Raw genomic sequence first — 18,862 nt, 5'->3', positions numbered from 1 at the left:
CGTGCCCTCCCTTCCCACATGCCAGAACTATGACAGCATAGTGGTAAAAAGCGGGTGTGGCTGCCGCCCAGTCTTCTCGTGGCTTTGACTTTGCTTAGAGGACTGAGGCTGGCAGCCTCAGCTGACCAGCACGGGAGGCTTGGCCCTCCATGCCTGCCCCCCCACACCTCCCACCCCCACCCCCCACCCCCGTCCGCAGGGAGGGAAGTCAAGTGAGCATTCTGATGGAGATGTCGGCTTCTTTTCTTGCATTGAAAAGACATTTCAAAACTATATCCCGGGTTAAGTTTATGACACTGTTACAGAAACGAGATGACACTTGGGTAGTGTTGGGCTCTCGCTGAGTAATCTCCAGGCCTGGGTTTGCTGCCGGGCACTCCTAGACAGTGGCTGGGGGTGTGGCAGTTACTGCGAAGTGACCTTAGTTGGAAACCTTTTATTTCCTAAGGTGACAAGGGTTACATGATAGGCTAAAACTCATTCATCCCCAGTGCAAACATGACACTTCTTCTGATGCTTCCTCCTCCTCCTTCCTCCCTACCTCCCCGTCCCTCCTCCCCTCCCCCTCCCTCCATTCCCCCTCCCTCCTCCCCTTCCCTGTCCCTGGCCTTCCCCTCTCTCCCTTCCCGCAGGTCTCCCACCCCTTGAGCACTTCAGTCTATGTTGAGCTGGGCATGGGGGGTGGGGACGCTCCAGGGGAGAAGCGGCCTGAGCAGAGCCCCTGCGGAGAGAGGGCGTCTGATGCCGTGTGGTTTGACCGTGGAACAGAAGGCGAATGGCCTGGGCCTGGGCAGACCAGCCAAGACTGACGGGGATCGATGTGTCCGTGGGGTGAGGGCACGGGTGTGGTGCGCGGAGCCTGTTTAGGAGACTGTTACTCACTTGACACCCGGGCTCGGTTCTAGAGGCGGGAGGCTCTCCTGAGCCCCGTGTGGTTCTAGGTCTGTCGTGGCTGTGTCTTAGGAGGGGTTGATGCTGACACGGGAACCTGGAGGTGGTGGTCTTGACTAAAGGTAGTTGCTTCTGCTCCCTACAGTCCCAGGGCAGCCTGCGCCCCCCCAGAGTCCGCTGCTGTCTCTCCAGGGCACAGGAAGTGTGCAGGTGCCCAGCTTTGGCAGCGCTGACCCTTGGCGGGACCGCCCACGCTCCGCACCTGACCCCTCCCCATGCTGCACAGACCATCTCCTCTCCCACCTCCTGTGAGCAGAGTCATGAGCGCTGACCCCCTCTTTCTGTCTGCTCACCCCTTCTTACTTTCCATGGAATGACTGGGACAGAAGCCAAGACTCAACAGGCTGAAGAGTAAAGATAAAGGTTACAAAGTGCAGAGTGGTTTCTCCAGGTGCTTTACCAACAAGAGAGAGAGGTGGTGCTGCTGCTAAGTCGCTTCAGTCGTGTCCAACTCTGCGACCCCACAGACGGCAGCCCACCAGGCTCCCCCGTCCCTGGGACTCTCCAGGCAAGAACGCTGGAGTGGGGTGCCATTTCCTTCTCTGATGCATGAAAGTGAAAAGTGAAAGTGAAGTCACTCAGTCATGTCCGACTAGCGACCCCATGGACTGCAGCCCACCAGGCTCCTCCGTCCATGGTATTTTCCAGGCAAGAGTACTGGAGTGGGGTGCCATTGCCTTCTCCGGATGGTGCTGAGTACAGAGGAAACCGGGTTTATGAAGGTTATTTGTTTTTACTCAATTTAGGATGGAAGAGACTTGGGTGTTGTACATACTGAGAGCAAACACCCAGAGGGGAGCCCCTCACAGAGACCCAGGGTGACAGGCCAGGGCCCTTACACGTCTCTCTGTCCTCTGTGAAGATGACGAAAGGCGATGCCAAACACAAGGAGAGCAGGCGGGTAGGCGCTTCACCACACGGGGGAGAGTGGACAGAAACTCACGGAGGGATAGGAAGACTGGCCACTGAGGACACTGAGGAGAAAAGGCGCATTTCCTGGAGCCCCTGGCCGAGATCAGAGCTGGGGTTCAAGGAGGTGGTGGTCCACGTGGGACGCGGACATCCCCACAGAGGAGACAGCCTGCCTAGATCGGGGCTGAGGCTCGTCTGGGTGGCTGCAGGGTGAGGAAGTTGAGGACAGTGGGTGAAGTGAGGGGTCATGTGGTGGAGACAGAGGGAGGAGGCGGCGAAGCCAGTGGAGGGCTCAGAGACGGGGCAGAGTCGGGCCGGTGCAGGACCGCACGGTGCTGCTGGGACTCTGGTCGGTCCCACTGGAGCTGGGGAGCGGGAAAAATGGCCCTTGCTCTCGGAAGCCACAGACTTGCAGTGCACTGGATCAGGTTCAAGGTAACGAGATCCAGCTGAGGCTATGTGACTGGTCAGCATGGCGAGAAGGCTGAGACCTGTGAGGATGGGTCCCTGGATGCAGACAGGGACCCCCAGTGGATACTAGATGCTGGGAACACGGGTCGTCTTGAGGATGGGAAGTAGATGGTGGCACAAGAGTGACCAGATGTGCAAAGGCGAGGTCTTTGTGCCACAGATAATGATCTAAGAGCTGCTGCTTCCCATCATCGGGGGAGGTGGGAAATGTGCCCTGCCCGTGTGCCTGCTGGTATCCAGGACTTAACGCGCTGTGGGGCGTGGTGGCGGGGGTTCAATGGAAAGGCCGAAGCAGGGTGGTGGAGGTGAGCAGATTTTGTTTCCTGCAGGATAGATGCTTCTGGAAAGTTGGGAGTGGAGGCAGACTGGGTCTGGGGAGAGGAAGCAGAGGTGAAAGAAGGTCCGAGAGGCTCCGTGGGAGGAAGCACGTGCCCTCCAGTGGCGGCCGGCAGTGGCTCGAAGGAGAGTCACGCAGGCTTCCAGCGTCCAGGAGGAGCTCTGGTCTGAAACATCTTGTTTGTGTTGGATGCTGGCTGGCAGGTCGCTGGTGAGAGGCCTGAAGCAACAAGTACTGCTCATCAAATGGTGGGAGAAGCTGACATTTGTAGAGTTTTCTACCTGCGGGCCCTGTGCTGAGCACTTAATGTAGGTCATCTTGTCTAAACTTTAGGAAGATGTTATTATATCATCATTTATGTTTCAAAAAGGAGGAAGATGGGTTTTAGGGAGATGATGTGAATAGCTCTAGGTCTTGTCTTTTAATTGAAGTGGAGTTAATTTACAGTGTTGCCTTGATTTCCAATATACAGCAAAGTGATTAATTTATATATATATGTATATATTCTGTTTTGTATTCTTTTCCAGTACAGATTACTACAAGATATTGTGTAGAGACCTCTGTAGGTCCTTGTTATTTAACTCTTTTATATATAGTAGCGTGTATATGTTAATCCTAACCTATTTTATTGCTCCCCCCACATTGCCCCTAGGGTGACCATAAGTTTGTTTTTTAAGTCTGTGAGTCTTTTTTCTGTTTTCTAAATAAATTCGTTTGTATCATTTTTTAAGAGTCCACATATCAGTGATACCATATGACATTTGTCTTTCTCTGTCTTCACTTAGTTTGGCCGTCTCTAGATCTGCCCACGTTAAGTGGCTCTGGGTCTTAATCCTGTTAGCAATTGCACTTGGGATTTGAACCCAGACAGCAGGAGCTGAAACCTTCTGTGATCTCTGTGTGCCTCTAGGATTTGGAGGAAGAGGCCTGGTTCCTTCCTAGAATCCCACCTGGCCTGCCGTTGATGGAGGAGTCAGGTTGTTCTGCTGATTTTATATTAGGAGTCGTGAGTGGCAACTTCAGATTTACAGTGTTTAGCATTTGGTTTATTTTTCTTTTTAATTTTTTTGCACCATATCTTAGTTAGATATACCTGCTGCTGCTAAGTCGCTGCAGTTGTGTCCGACTCTGTGTGACCCCATAGACAGCAGCCGACCAGGCTCCCCCGTCCCTGGGATTCTCCAGGCAAGAACACTGGAGTGGGTTGCCACTTCCTTCTCCAATGCATGAAAGTGAAAAGTGAAAGTGAAGTCACTCAAGTCATGCCGGACCCTCAGCGACCCTATGGACTGCAGCCTAATAGACTCCATCCACGGGAGTTTCCAGGCAGGAGTACTGGAGTTGGGTGCCATTGCCTTCTAGGTACATATAAAAGTTAGATATACCTATGTAGGCAATGGTGAGTGGTAACAGTATATCTAAAAATGCTTTAACTTCCCAGTGGGAATAATAGTTGATTGGAAATTGAAGGAGAAGGTGAAAGGCTTAACTTATTAGTGGTCTTTGATATGTTAAAATTTGGTTCATAACATATTTGAATATACCCCTTAAAACTATAGCTTTTAAACTAGTGTCTGCATGTGCAGCGGTCTGATAGAGTGTATGTGAGTGTAATATGCTACAAGATTTGGGAACTTTCAGGAACTCATTTAATAAAATATATTATTTTCTCCTGCTTGATGTTTAGTCATTTTCAGGCCTGTTAACTCTTCTTCCTTAATCCTGGATGTGCTGGGCAGCACTGTAGCCTGTTAAACTTACCATATGGTTGAAATGTGTTGACTTTCCTTGTTAATAGGCAGTTACCTTTGGCCCTTGACTGGACTGGAACATTCTTGACCCTGCAGAAATCAGTCCCTGCCTCTACCCAGCTATTGCCCTTTTTTTTATACTGCTATAAATACCACCCTGTGTTCTCAGGTTTTCCAGAAACAGCTAGTTTTACTTGTACAGGCATAGATCTTTTTAAAAATTTTTATTGAAGTGTACACTTCTGCTTTACAGCAGAGCAGCTTAGTTATACGTTTGTGTCTACAGTCCTCTTCATATCCTCCTCCATTCTGGTTTACCGCGGGATCCTGGTTCTGGTTCCCTGTGCCGTGCAGCAGGACCTTGTTGGTTTCCACCCTGTGTGTGATAGTTTGCATCTGCCAGTCCCGCACGCCCATGCCCCCTCTCCACTCCCCTCCCCCTGGCAGCCACATGCCTGTTCTCTGTGACCGGGAGTCTCCTTCTGTTTCGTAGATAGGTTCGTCTGTGTCGTATTTTAGGTTCCACATAAACGTGTCAGTGTGATCATCTCTGGGTCCGTCCATGTTGTGGCAAGTGACATTGTTCCATTCCTTTGTATGACGGAGTAATATTCCAGTGAATATGGGCACCACATCTTTATCCATTCGTCTTTCTAGACTAAAGGGCTTTAGTCCGGGTTTTTAAGTTTTCTGCTGTCAGTTGCCTGCCTGCCTGTGTGAACCTCTACCTCTGTGTCATTTTTACAGTGTCTTAGCCTCTCAGACTTCAGACTGAAGAGAGTCTTAAATAGTCCCTGCTCCTGCCTGCTGTCCCCTGTTTTATAGAAGAGGATGCTGGCTCACAGGCCTGAAAGGACGTCCCTGAGTGAGGGGACCGGTGGCCAGCTCTCTAGGCCGGGTCAGACTTGAGGGGTTTTCCTTCCTATGTAGTATAACGCCCCCTGCCCCACCGCCTTCCTTTCCATCTGACCCTGGTCAGCCTCCTGTCCTGACCGCCCCGGCTTGGAGGGCGTCCCTGAGTGAGGGGACCGGTGGCCAGCTCTCGAGGCTGGGTCCGGACTTGAGGGGTTTTCCTTCCCGTGTAGGATGACCCCCCCCGCCCCACCGCCTTCCTTTCCATCTGACCCTGGTCGGCCGCCTGTCCTGACCCCCAGCTTGGCATCACCACTGACTGAGGGAACAGCTGTCTGCTGGTGTTAATCCCGGCTGGGGAGTCACTGTCTGACCCCTGCCAGAGTCACTTGGTGCCTTAACGTCATTATCAGCAGGTTAAATAGGACCCTTATCAAAGGGCCACGAGCAAATGGAGATCATGTGAACTGGTGACTGTTTCATTATCATTCAGTGGAAGAGATAAAAAAATAAGGCAAACAAAGTATCGGGAAAAATTATTTGATGAAAATTTCCCATTGGGTAAACTGAACGAAGCTTCATGAGAAAATCAGAAAGACTTCTGGCCAAACAGTTAAGCAGTGTGGTTAGTTGGAGAGGGGGCTGTTCTCCTTTTCTTTACACAGAATACCTGCTGGATCACATTCTGCTCTGAAGATGGGTAACGTAGATTAATTTGTAGGTTCTACTGTGACCCATTTGAACTTGGAAAAACATGTGCTTAAGTTGTTTGAACAGATCTGATTAGTAAAAAGGATTGGAGACTTTTCAGTGCTGGGACATTTCGGTATAAAAAAAAAAAATGAGATGCTTGGGTTAAATCCTCCTTTTCTATCTGTTAATCTCTTTGAAACTCAGGTTCCCTCGATGGAGATGGGGGAAACATTGTCATCTTACAAGTGAGAGGAGGATTAAGTAAAAAGTGCTTGGCACATAGTAGGCTCTTAATCTGAGTTAGCTTCCTTCCTTCCTAATGGTTTACCATTCTCTGTTCCGTTTAGATATCTGATATCCATGTTACTGGTGAGTCAGAAGACATGTCAGCGAAAGAGAGACTGTTACTGTGGACGCAGCAGGCCACGGAGGGTTATGCCGGGATTCGGTGTGAAAATTTCACCACCTGCTGGAGAGATGGGAAATTATTTAATGCCATCATTCATAAATACAGGTATGAAATTTGAGTTTTCCTGCCTTTTGATAAATCTAAGTGTTTCTTTCATTTCCAAATTTTTTTTTAACAGCAACTACCTTGGCATTTATTAGTTGTCAGAAAGCTTCACAGTCGGTTTTGTGATCAGAAAATAAAGCAATATTTCAGTTTGTTTTCTCTGCAAAATTGTTGCATTTCTGAAACATAAAGGATCATTTGCTTTCTTAAAAGGTTAGCATTGCCACATGGTATTCGCGAGATCTGACCTCAAAAGCTTCTCAAGTTTTACCATCCACAGAATCTTTATTTGTAACTGAGACCCATCTGTTTTCCATCTAAAGCTTCTTCAGCAGTTTATAGCAAAGTGCGAGAAGTTGAACCAAAACAGCCATCATGGAACTTACCTTTATAATACCCTTATCAGCCTTTAGAAACACTTGATTCTGCCCAAAGTGTCTTAAAACCCAAGAATACTGGAGTGGGCAGCTAATCCCTTTTCCAGTGGATCTTCCCGACCCAGGAATCGAACTGGAGTTTTCTGCATTGCAGATGGATTCTTTACCAACTGAGCTATCAGGGAAGCCCCTTGATTCTGCAAAGGTATCTCAATTATTGTCTGGAGCTGGTGGCAGAGAGGAACAAGCTTATTTATTTCCAGGAAAAGCATAAGCTTATCATTATCTTTGAGTTGTTCTGAGAAAGCTTATACACTTGAAGCAAGCTTCAGACCCTCTCAGCAAAAACCTCTAGTTGATGAATTAAATCTTGGTAAGTTTTTAGTGACCCCTAGTAAATAAATGGCAACCCACTCCAGTACTCTTGCCTGGCAAATCCCATGGACGGAGGGGACTGGTAGGCTGCAGTCCATGGGGTCGCTAAGAGTCGGACACGACTGAGCGACTTCACTTTCACTTTTCACTTTCATGCATTGGAGAAGAAAATGGCAAGCCACTCCAGTGTTCTTGCCTGGAGAATCCCAGGGACGGGGGAGCCTGGTGGGCTGCCGTCTATGGGGTCACACAGAGTCGGACACGACTGAAGTGACTTAGCAGTAAATAGATAGAGAGAATATGCCATACTGGACATGTTCCATCCATATCAAACAATCTCATTCTCCTGATCCTCCCACTTCTCAGTCTTGGAGTTGGCATTGCTCGTCTCGCAGAGGTTAGCAAACCCAGCTTGAGAACAAGCTTGCTATCTTGGCTTGCTCCTCAGAGTCAGGCGTGTCTGACTTTAATGATCTCAGGTTTGCGTTGTTCTTCACTGGCTTTGGAAATGAAAGGGAGCCATACTTCTCCCCTCATTTTCCTTCAAGCACATCACTGATTTCTCAGAAGTGTTGACATGTCACTGCTTTGGGATTCCCAGGCTTCACAGAATACATCTAGATTTTCTTTAGTGATTTTACTAGATGGATGCAATGTCAAAGTTTCAGCAGTGGAAATGATCTGTTGGCCAGTCAACCTGAAATGTCTCCTCATGTAGACAGGTTATTTCAAGAGGTTCTGTCCCACAAATGTGCCTCGACAACTGACAGGTCTTTGAGAAAACATTTTTATAGTTCAGCTTTCTCATTCTTCGCCATATATTGCATCATTTTATAATTAATGAGGAAAATAAACTAGGGCTTCCCTGATGGCTCTGTGGTAAAGAATCCATCTGCCAATGCAGAAGGCATAGGTTCGAACTGGGAGCAACTGAGCCTGTGGGCTACTGAGCCTGCACTCCGGAGCCCGGGACCACAGCCACCAAGCCCACGTGCTGCAGCTGCCGAAGGCCGTGCACCCGGAGCCTTGCTCCACAGCTGCCGAAGGCTGTGCGCCCAGAGCCCGTGCTCCACAGCTGCCGAAGGCCGTGCACCCGGAGCCTTGCTCCACAGCTGCCGAAGGCCGTGCACCCGGAGCCTTGCTCCACAGCTGCCGAAGGCCGTGCACCTGGGAGCCCGTGCTCCGCAGCTGCCGAAGGCCGTGCACCCGGAGCCTTGCTCCACAGCTGCCGAAGGCCGTGCACCCGGAGCCTTGCTCCGCAGCTGCCGCACCCGGCCTTGCTCCACAGCTGGGAGCCCGTGCACCCGGAGCCTTGCTCCACAGCTGCCGAAGGCCGTGCACCTGGGAGCCCGTGCTCCGCAGCTGCCGAAGGCCGTGCACCCGGAGCCTTGCTCCGCAACAGGAGAAGCCACTGCAATGAGCAGGCTGTGTCGCACACCTGGAGAAAAGCTCACACGCAGCACGAAGACCCAGAACAGCCAGAATAAATACGTAAAGATAGATAAAGTGATCAGGAAAGAAAACATTACAACCTGTGCAAATAAATTTGTACATTAATGAAAAGATTATTATTATACCATACTGGTTCCCAACAGATTCTCTAGGGTAGCAAAGCTGGAACAAATAAGGGTTTAGCATATACCCTATTGTTTCTGCTTCCCATCTGAAAAGTGTAAGATGGTCACAGAATATTAGAACCAGGGGGAATCCTGAGACTCCCCTGGTGGTCCAGTGGTTAGGACTCCGTGCTGCCAATGCAGAAGCTCAGGTTCAGTCCCAGGTCAGGGAGAGAGCCCACCAGCAGGAATCCTGAAAGACACTGTTGTGCCCACATATTTTATGTATGAAGAAATGTGGCTCAGAGAAGGACTTACCCAAGATCTCTCAGCTAAACTGTGTCAGTCACCACAAGCTACACATTCTTTCTGACAACAAACAACACTTCTATCAATTAACACACCTTTTACTGGAGAGACGCCTGGATCAGGCAAGACTGATACAATGAGTAAAGAGTATGTATCAGTGAAAATGATATCTTGAGCCTTAAATGGTGTACGTGCATGGTAAAACACTAGAAAATACAGACAAGTGAAAAAAAATCACATTTCCACTGTCCAGAGATCATCACTCAGACACGCAGAGCTATGGTATGTGGTATGACTTTGAATTTTGTCAGTGACTTAGCGGTCAGTAAGCTCTCATATGTAGACTCTATAAGTGGAGGACTGAGATTGTATACTTAGAGCACTGATGTTTAGTGAGGTCAGAGTTCAGACAAAGCCTTGTCAGTTTCTACGTCACAGCCTCCTCACCTAGCAACTCCAGTGCATAGGTGGGTTTAATGATGGCCAACTTTGGGGTGGCAAACAGTTTCCTGGTGAGAATTGCTGGATCTGAATGAACACTGACATAGCACCTGCTAAGGGCAAGGTGCTATCCTGAGCAGCTTACTTACGTTCATTCACTCAGTCCTGACAACATCCGTAAGAATGTCGTCCCCCCTGGTTACACACAGAAACCGAGACCAGAGTACATACTTGCTTCAAGTCACACAACCAGTGAGTGTTAGGCTAGGGACCCAAACCCCAGTGCCCAGCTGCTGTTCTTGTTCTTACAAGGCACACCTCTATTGCCTTATAAGAAGTGAAATCCACAGAAATTCCTTATTGAAAGCAATGTCATTCTTGATTTCAGTTATTTTTCTCAGTTTTGCAAGGAGTTTGTCATGCTCTTGAAGAGCTGAGTATCTTCCTGTGAGAGTAAGTCCAAACTCTAACTCACTGAACTGACAGAGTTACTTGGAAATAAAAGAACAATTATATAAAACAGTTAATATCCTGCTAACTTGCTGCCTGTGAGGCATTCTGTTAGACGCTTCCTCTGTATTGTCGCATTCGTATCTTCCTCGAGCTCTGGGAGGAAGCCCACGTTACAGATGGGCCCCCTCAGGCTTGCCGAGGTCACAGTGCTGCCGAGATGCAGAGTGTGATTGCCACCTGGGCTGCTTGCCTGGCACCCCGCCCCATTCTCCCCTTTCCCTACCACTCTTCTCTCTCTCTTTTCACTTTGGAGACTTTGAGGCATGTAACACTGCCGAGTTTCCCGTGGCCCACACCCAAGGGCCCCTTTAAACGCGGTCAGTCTGCCTCCTTTACAGGATGGCGTTTCAGTAGATGTGGGTGTTGGTTGCTGAGTTAGAAAAACCTGGATGGACTTGCTAGCTCTTGTCCAGAATAAAGCACAGCTCTCCTTGAGGGCCCCACGGCCAGGAGGGTTTTGTGGCCACAGACACTGTGATGGTCACGCTGTGTGTTCTGTGTGACTTAGAATGCAGGCCATTGGAAGGCCTGACCCACTCTGTACCTGAGCGGAAAGGTCTTCGTAGCCTTTGGATGGCAGTGTGGGGGTTGTTAGACCGAAGGGTGGGTGTCAGGGTGCGTTTTGAAGGTGTGCTCTGCTTTGAAGTTTTTTAGGTAGAAGCAAAGCATTTGTAAGCCAGCTCTTCTTCTAAAATGACTGACTTTTAAAAGCCATACTCTGCAGGCATTGTCTCTGCGATACTTATGAAGGGTTATGAATGCAAATTGAGGTATACCTGCTGTGCCTTTTTTCCCCAAGTACTTAAATAAATCACTGCCCTGTTTACGTTTCAGAGCTCACCTTGTTTTAGGACAGGATTTCACTCTTGTGAGCATTATTCGTTTTGAACTTTCGTTTCGGCAGAGTAATCATTTTAGAACATTGCTTAGCTTTAGCTTTTTTTTCCTTTAACTTCTTGTTTGACTGAAGTGTAGTTGATTCACAGTGTTGCATTAGTTTCTGGTGTAAAGTGATTCAGTAACCTGAGTCTGTTCTTTCTCAGATTCTTTTCCCCTTAGGTTGTTAGCAAATACTGAGTATAGTTCTCGGTATATACACTAGGTCCTTGTTGGTTGTCTGTTTTGTGTACAGCAGTGTGTTTAGCCTTAACTTGGAACTTGATTCCCTCCTGTGTGTTGTTTTCCCTTATTAGAATTCATGGTAAAAATACCATCTGGTTTAAATGGTTACAAGATTTTTTTGTTGCTGAAATGTCAAGTTATTCTGTGCCTGGAATATCACTGTGGTTTCTTTAACTAGAAGAAACCTTTCATCTGTAGAACTGTATTTTTTCGAATCCTTGGGCCTTTGTTTTTTCTTAAAAAATAGTTGAGTACCTTTTCCCTAGTCCGTGTAATAATTAAGCAGATGGTGTTGATTTATACATGGTTTTCGTTGTTGATTGTCTTGGCTTACTAAAGACAAAAGAGACAAAGTTATAAACAATTAACAAATCACTATTAGATTTTTGGCTATTGGGCAGAAATAATCGCATTTATAGAATTGTGTTTTAACAGTTGTTTTCCCCTTGATAATTATCCTCTTAAATTTTGTGATGTATTTATCCTCTTAAATTTTGTGATGTATTTATTTGGATTTGCTGTGGAAATATACCCACTTAATTGGGCTTTTTGAGATACACATTTTATTATTTGCATGGATTTTATTTGACTTCTGTAATAAAAATTATCTGAGGTGGCACATGGGTTGGGTTTCTTCTCAGATACCAAGCTTAATCTTATAGATTCTTTTCTTGAGAAGGACCTTAGGTGGGAGTGAGGGTTTTGCAGGAAACGACCTCCTGATCAGGGCAGTGCGTGGAGAGAGGGGTGTGGAACCCTGATGTGGCAGGGGCGCCTGGATAGAGTGCAGATTTCTCTGGAGCTGAGAAGGGAATAGGTAGGATTCATCAAATAAGAGTAGATCAGTATTATTTGACATAACTGATTTAGTAAGGTTTTTGTGTATCACTGTCCCCTTGTATCCACTGGGGGTTATCCCACAGATAACAAAATCTATGAATGCTCGCACTGTGCAGTGTTTGTATATAACCTTGTGCATCCTCTGTATACTTTGAATCATCTCTGCTGCTACTGCTGCTAAGTCACTTCAGTCGTGTCTGACTCTGTGTGACCCCATAGACGGCCTCCCACCAGGCTCCCCTGTCCCTGGGGTTCTCCAGGCAAGAACACTGGAGTGGGTTGCCATTTCCTTCTCCAATGAATCATCTCTAAGTTACTTCTAATACCTAATACAAAGGAAATGCTATGTACACAGTGGCCAGCACACAGCAAAACTCATTTTGCTTTTTGGAACTTTCTAGAATTTTTTTTCAAATATTTTTGATCTGTGGTTAGTTGAATTTGAGGATGCAGAAACCACAGATACAGAGGGCTAACTGTATATAATACCGTCTAAAGATTCCAAAATAGGACCTGAAATGAGAAGAGTGATAGCATCGTTCAGCTTCCATATGCATGTGAATAATGTCAGTAGCGGAGAAGGCAGTGGCGCCCCACTCCAGTACTCTTGCCTGGAAAATCCCATGGACGGAGCGGCCTGGTAGGCTGCAGTCCATGCTAAGGGTCAGATACGACTGAGCGACTTCACTTTCACTTTTCACTTTCATGCATCGGAGAAGGAAATGGCAACCCACTCCAGCGTTCTTGCCTGGAGAATCCCAGGGACGGGGGAGCCTGGTGCGCTGCCGTCTGTGGGGTCGCACAGAGTCGGACACGACTGAAAGCGACTTAGCAGCAGCAATGTCAGTAGTTGTGAGTCAAGCACATTAATTTGAATTGTCTAGCATATTGCTATTAGTGTCCCTCATAGAATATGACTTTTAAAAGTGGAGAGTGTGTTTGTTAACCCTGGTAAGCAGTACTTTAATAACATTTCACTTATTCCTAAAGTTCCAGAGAAACTTAATTTTCTAAAATTCTGTTTCTTGAAACAGAATTATATGAAATAAGTAATAATAAATAATATTATTAAATAAAAACAAAGACAAATTTATATAATAAGACTGATTTATAATTTTTAGGAAATAAAAATGTTTTATAAAGGTGAAAAGAAAGTAACCATCATATAGTGGGTACCCAAGAATTAGATGCAGGATGTTGAACAGATATTAGTTTCTGTCCTGCCTATTTTTTAGCATTTAGTATTTTAGTATTTGGTTGCTTGCTAAGTCGCTTCAGTCGTGTCCAACTCTGTGTGACCCCATAGACGGCAGCCCACCAGGCTCCCCCCGTCCCTGGGATTCTCCAGACAAGAGCACTGGAGTGGGCCGCCACCTCCTTCTCCAATGCAAATTAGTAGCTTTCAAAATTTGGAGAAGGCAATGGCACCCCACTCCAGTACTCTTGCCTGGAAAAGCCCATGGATGGAGGGGCCTGGTGGGCTGCAGTCCATGGGGTTGCGAAGAGTCGGACATGACTGAGCAACTTCACTTTCACTTTTCACTTTCATGCATTGGAGAAGGAAATGGCAACCCACTCCAGTGTTCTTGCCTGGAGAATCCCAGGGACGGGGGAGCCTGGTGGGCTGCCGTCTATGGGGTCGCACAGAGTCGGACACGACTGAAGCGACTTAGCAGCAGCAGCAGCAGCAGCAGCAGCTTTCAAAATTATCACAATCCCGTGAAACGGATGGTACTGTTTTCACTGTTATCTATTTATTAAATTATCAAATTGTTAAATTATTAAACTGAGGCTCAAAAGGTAACTCATATGCTTTACACCAGATACCCTTTTAATAATGGACATGTTTGCTCTGGATTCTCAAGTCCTCATATACTTCTCTGTAAATACTTAGGTAATTTCCAGTAGGCAGACTAAATACCAAGAAACAGAACTGTTGGCCAGAGCAGTTGTGGTAGTGTGTCCTTAAAGACTAAAGATGTGAGAATTCTCAATGGATTTCAGAAATTGTTACCCCAAAACTGGGTTCGCCTTTTGGTGGGTGTCAAGGCAAAAAACACAACCAAACCAAGATGGGGAGATGGAAGGATTTATTATTACTTGCTGCAAGTCAGGAGAACACTGAGGATCTTTCTAGAAGCAGCCTAGACAGCATAACTGGGGAAATTTTAAATTAAGGGTACTTGCATATGCATGAAGGCACTTGGGCAGTCAACAGATTGAAGTCTCTAGGGTCAGAAAAAGTCATCATCCTTTAGATTGTAGTTTATCTGTTGATTGAGCATTTCAGGCTAATCTTTACCATTGAAACAGAACTGAGAGTCTTTATAACTAGTATATTATCTTTGCTATTGTTACTTATCTTACTGGATGACAGGGCAGAGTTTCTATGTTTTTTTTGTTCCCATAAGATCATTAATTACTGAGATCTGTTCAGGGGCAAGCATGGTGGCAAGGCTTAGATCACAAGATGGCTTAGGCCAAAAATGGTTCTCTTATGCCAAGAAAGCCTTGCCTGGTTCTCTTTCTATGGGAGCACCTACCTATCTGCTTACAAAATGACCAAATAAATAGTACCATATATAACTGCCAACTAAGATCTTGGTCTCTTGTAAGGAATTAATGAGGACAGCATTAATTGTTTAATCTAGAATCAGCCATCTCTGAAAACAGCATCCACAACTATCATATAGTGAGGAAAACTTAGATAATAAAGAGAACATTAGAACAGGACCAGTAAGAGCAAAGTCACAGATGAACTGTTCTGTAGTTTCAGTGTGTCCCTGGGATCCTAGAGGGTGGAGGGCCTGGATGGTGCGGTGGGTACTGATGCCCAAACTCAGCCTCTGTGTGCCCATTCTGGATCGGGTCTGGGAGACAGAGTTTTGGGTGAAGAGAAAAGAATAGTTTTATATCCTTGCCTGCAAAGGGGGCCACAGTGGGCTTGTGCCTCTCAAAACTGTGTGCCCTGCTGTGGAGGATTAGTGGGGAATTTTACAGCAGTGGTTAAAGGGGGTTGCTGATAAGATAAGGGTGTGTGCAGGGCCTCTGTTCCTTTAATCTGATCTCAGGTAATCTTCTGATGATCTTCTCTGGTTCACTTAACTTGGCCTTAGGTGGTTTTCTCTGGAATGAAAAATGCTGACATCTTCCATCTGTTGGGGGTTTTAGTTCTGTAAAGAGCTCAAAGACACTGTTAGTGTATCCCTTGAGGGGAACTGGAACCCCGTCTCAAGGCTACACTGTTGTGTCCTGGCTGCTCCTCACTTGTCTCTGCATCCCCTCGCTTCCTGATTCAGTTCAGTTGCTCAGTTGTGTCCGACTCTTTGCGACCCCATGGACTGCAGCACACCAGGCCTCCCTGTCCATCACCAACTCTCGGAGTTTGCTCAAACTCATGTCCGTTGAGTCGGTGATGCCATCCAACCATCTCATCCTCTGTTGTCCCTGTCTCCTCCCGCCTTCAATCTTTCCCAACAGCAGGGTCTTTTCTAATGAGTCAGCTCTTTGCATCAGGTGGCCACAGTATTGGAGCTTTAGCTTCAGCATCAGTCCTTCCAATGAATATTCAGGACTGATTTCCTTTAGGATGGACTGGTTTGATCTCCTTGCCATTTAAGGGACTCTCAAGAGTCTTCTCCAACACCACAGTTCAAAAGCATCAATTTGTTAGTGTTCAACTTTCTTTATGGTACCACTCTCACATCCATACATGACTACTGGAGAAACCATAGCTTTGACTAGATGGACCTTTGTCAGCAAAGTTATGTCTCTGTTTTTTAATATGCTGTCTAGGTTTGTCATTGTTTTTCTTCCCCAGGAGCAAGCATCTTTTAATTTCATGGCTTCATCTGCGGTGATTTTGGAGGCCCAAGAAAATGAAGTCTGTCACTGTTTCCATTGTTTTCTCATCTATTTGTCAGGAAGTGATGGGACCAGATGCCATGATCTTAGTTTTTTGACTGTTGAGTTTTAAGCCAGCTGTTTTTGTTTTTTTGTTTTTTAATTCATTTCTGTCCTTTGGGACTCAGAGAAGGTTGTAGAAGCTAGAGTCTGTTCCCTACAAGCAAGAAACAGGGAACAGAAAGGCTTCTGTGCTCAGGAGCCCTTCAGGGCCCTGCTTTATTTCAGTAGTAAGGGTGATAAAGTAATATGATTTAGAGATTACAAAGGTTGGTTCTGTGGGTTCTATTTAAATAAGTCACTGATAGATTATTTTCATGTTACTTCTGTCTTAGGAATCTGTCCCTAATTCCTTCTAGGAACATTCATTTGTTACATTCAGTTTTCAATGCAAAGAGGGTTCAGATAATAAAAATACCATATGTTTATAGTAGTTCCCTGCTTGTTTTGTTTGTATAGTTTAAATTATCTTGAAAGCATGTTAAGATCTTTTCACCAACACTCAACTGGTCAGAGATCTTAGGTAAATTAGCCTTACAATGGCCCTCACAAGTCACCTTTCATTTGAAAGAAGAACAAAGCAGATTTTGATTTGATGGACTTAAATCAGAAGGACGTCACAAGAGCATTTGCAGAGTAAGGAGCTTGAAAGCAAGAGAGGATGAAGTAGAATTGATTGAGAATCAATAGCCACGGGATTCCAGGAGTGTCTCCTAGATAGTGGATTGATGTCACCAAGAGTTAAGACAGACAGGGAAGTGAAATCCCTGACAGTGTGCGTGTCCTTGAGAGGCAGGTGTCCCAGCAGAGGGGTTAACAGAGACTTCTGTGTGCTCAGGTACAGGAAAATGGACTTTTTTCTTGCTGAAAAATAACACTCTGATTCCAGCTTGAATTCAGCCCCCAGCTTGTCTGACTTTATCAGTCTCTGCCCTGGAACACTCATGAAAGCCAAGTTCCAACTCAGCAGCGTGAAGCTTCTCTCAGCGTGAAAACATGTCTCTGTGACAGGCAGAGACACGAATGGGTGCCCACGGGCCAGAACGAGCAGCACAGACCGTGCAGCGGGTGAGCTCAGGTGGCCACATGAAGAGATGCTGATGAGTACGTCAGCACTGAACTGCTGCAGGGGTTTTGCCAAGAGATAATTTCAGGGCACTAGTTCCTGCTTGTCCTCCTCTTGTTCTTAATTTATCCCATTCTTGTGTTTAACTCTCCTTCTTGGCCCCCACATTCTTTTCACAAGCATGTTTTAAATCTGTTACCCACGTACGAGTCAATATTTTTGGAACAAGTTGTGTTTAAAAGCATGCCATTTGTTTTTTTTTTTTTTTTTAATTAGGCAGCCAGGAATTTTTCACTCATCTGAGTGTAGAGATGGGTAGCAATGATTTTGTTCATTGTTTACATTTGGACTTAAACTTTAATAGGACCATCATCCTGCTGCATTCTATGAACTGTTGAAAGGCGCTGCAATTGGGAAGGTTGGGCTGTGAGGCTGTGTTCTAGTCATCTCCTTTAACAGGACCTGGAGGCTGTGATTCAGCCTCACACCTGGAGTCAGTCACACCTTACCGGCTAAACTGGACTGGACTGGTTTATACTGGGAGGAGGCCCTTGAGGGTTTCAAATGTTCCCATAGGAAGTTGGATTAGTATTAACTAGAAGATTCCTTTCCCTCAGGCTGCAGATCCAGAGGTACCAGGATATGTGTGTGTGTGTGTGTGTGTGCACGTGCACGCACACACAGGTAAGGTTTGTGTGGCCACAGGCTAGGCATAGCCTAGACTGAGCCCTGACGGTTATTCATTGTTTTTTAAAGTCACAAACGTGTGAGTTTGTGAGGCAAAATCAAATGTCTTATTTCCCTTACCAGGTAAACTTAAAACACTTTGAACTCTGAGAGTACATGTGGGTGACTTGTATACATGATCACATTTTAAAATCTTCAGGGAGCTCACACGCATGGTTTGTAACGCCTCTGTACCCAAGCGAGGTGTGTGCGTTAGTGTCTATGTCCAGGGAATGTTTTTAGTGTTCGTCTGTGTATTTTTACATGTAGCTTTGGGACTTTAGTTAGCATGTAAATATTAATATTTATAGGAGTATGTGTTTACATTACCTTTTTTTCTGTGTTCCTGGCCCTCTTGCCAAGATTAATTTACAGAAATGCACTATCGCACTAAGCCTTTCATTATTCTGTGAAATAGGTCCTTGTATCTAGGAAGTCAGCACAGCCTCATTCTCCTAGTTGCATTTTGGAGTCAGAAAACTGAAAACGTTATCCACCCATAATAGGAAGATGTCTCCCCTGGCTGGCCTGACCATGAAAGCGGGCTGCAGTCCCTGGGTTCACAAGAAGTTGGACACAACTGATCCCGTATGCCCTGCACTATGGATGGATGTTGTTTACTGCCACTAAAAACGACTGTACTGAACTTCGTATGTGCCTCTGTGCAGATGTATGAATACGCCTGTAGGATAAGTTCCTAGAAGCAGAATCTGTGGGTCATTTAAATTGTAGGACTTATGTCTGCATTGTCTGCGAGCTGCACTGACCTGTACCTCCTCCTGTGCTGTTTGCCCTGCATGTCGCTTTTGAGAAAGAACAGTTTGCTTCCTTGTCCGTTGCATCCTAGCAGATCCAACCCCCTTTCATGTTCTTAGCTTTCTTTTAAAATTGACTCCTTTGTTCATGCAGTTAATTTTCTTCAGCTTTTAAACTCTGTGCTGGAACTGACATGGCAGGCCTGCCCGTCCCTCTGTCTGGCGTACAGGCTGTTAGTCTAAACATGTATGTGTTGAGTTTAAGGGGAGAAATGACCGAGTGAGTGAGGACATTTCTGAATGATGTGATCATGTAAGATGTTGGGATACTAGTGGGAAGGGAGGGGTGTCTTGAGATAACAGATGAAACTGTGTCTGGTGAGATTTAGGAGGTGCGT

General features: G+C 46.2%; 1 protein-coding gene across 21 annotated transcripts in view; it reads left to right on the top strand.

The window, feature by feature from the left end:
* DST (dystonin) overlaps window positions 1–18,862 on the top strand; it is a 516,386-nt gene that overhangs the window by 280,873 nt on the left and 216,651 nt on the right. For all 21 annotated transcript variants that reach the window (XM_070361385.1, XM_070361379.1, XM_070361397.1 and 18 more), the window contains one exon: window positions 6,315–6,481. In XM_070361385.1, the coding sequence (XP_070217486.1) occupies window positions 6,315–6,481 (167 nt within the window). The remainder of the gene's footprint in view (window positions 1–6,314; window positions 6,482–18,862) is intronic.

The sequence above is a fragment of the Bos mutus genome, chromosome 23 (genome assembly GCF_027580195.1).
Source record: "Bos mutus isolate GX-2022 chromosome 23, NWIPB_WYAK_1.1, whole genome shotgun sequence".
In the NCBI taxonomy this organism is placed as follows: domain Eukaryota; kingdom Metazoa; phylum Chordata; class Mammalia; order Artiodactyla; family Bovidae; genus Bos; species Bos mutus.
The sequence above is the reverse complement of the archived record's forward strand: the minus strand, read 5'-3'. Positions and strand labels throughout refer to the sequence as shown.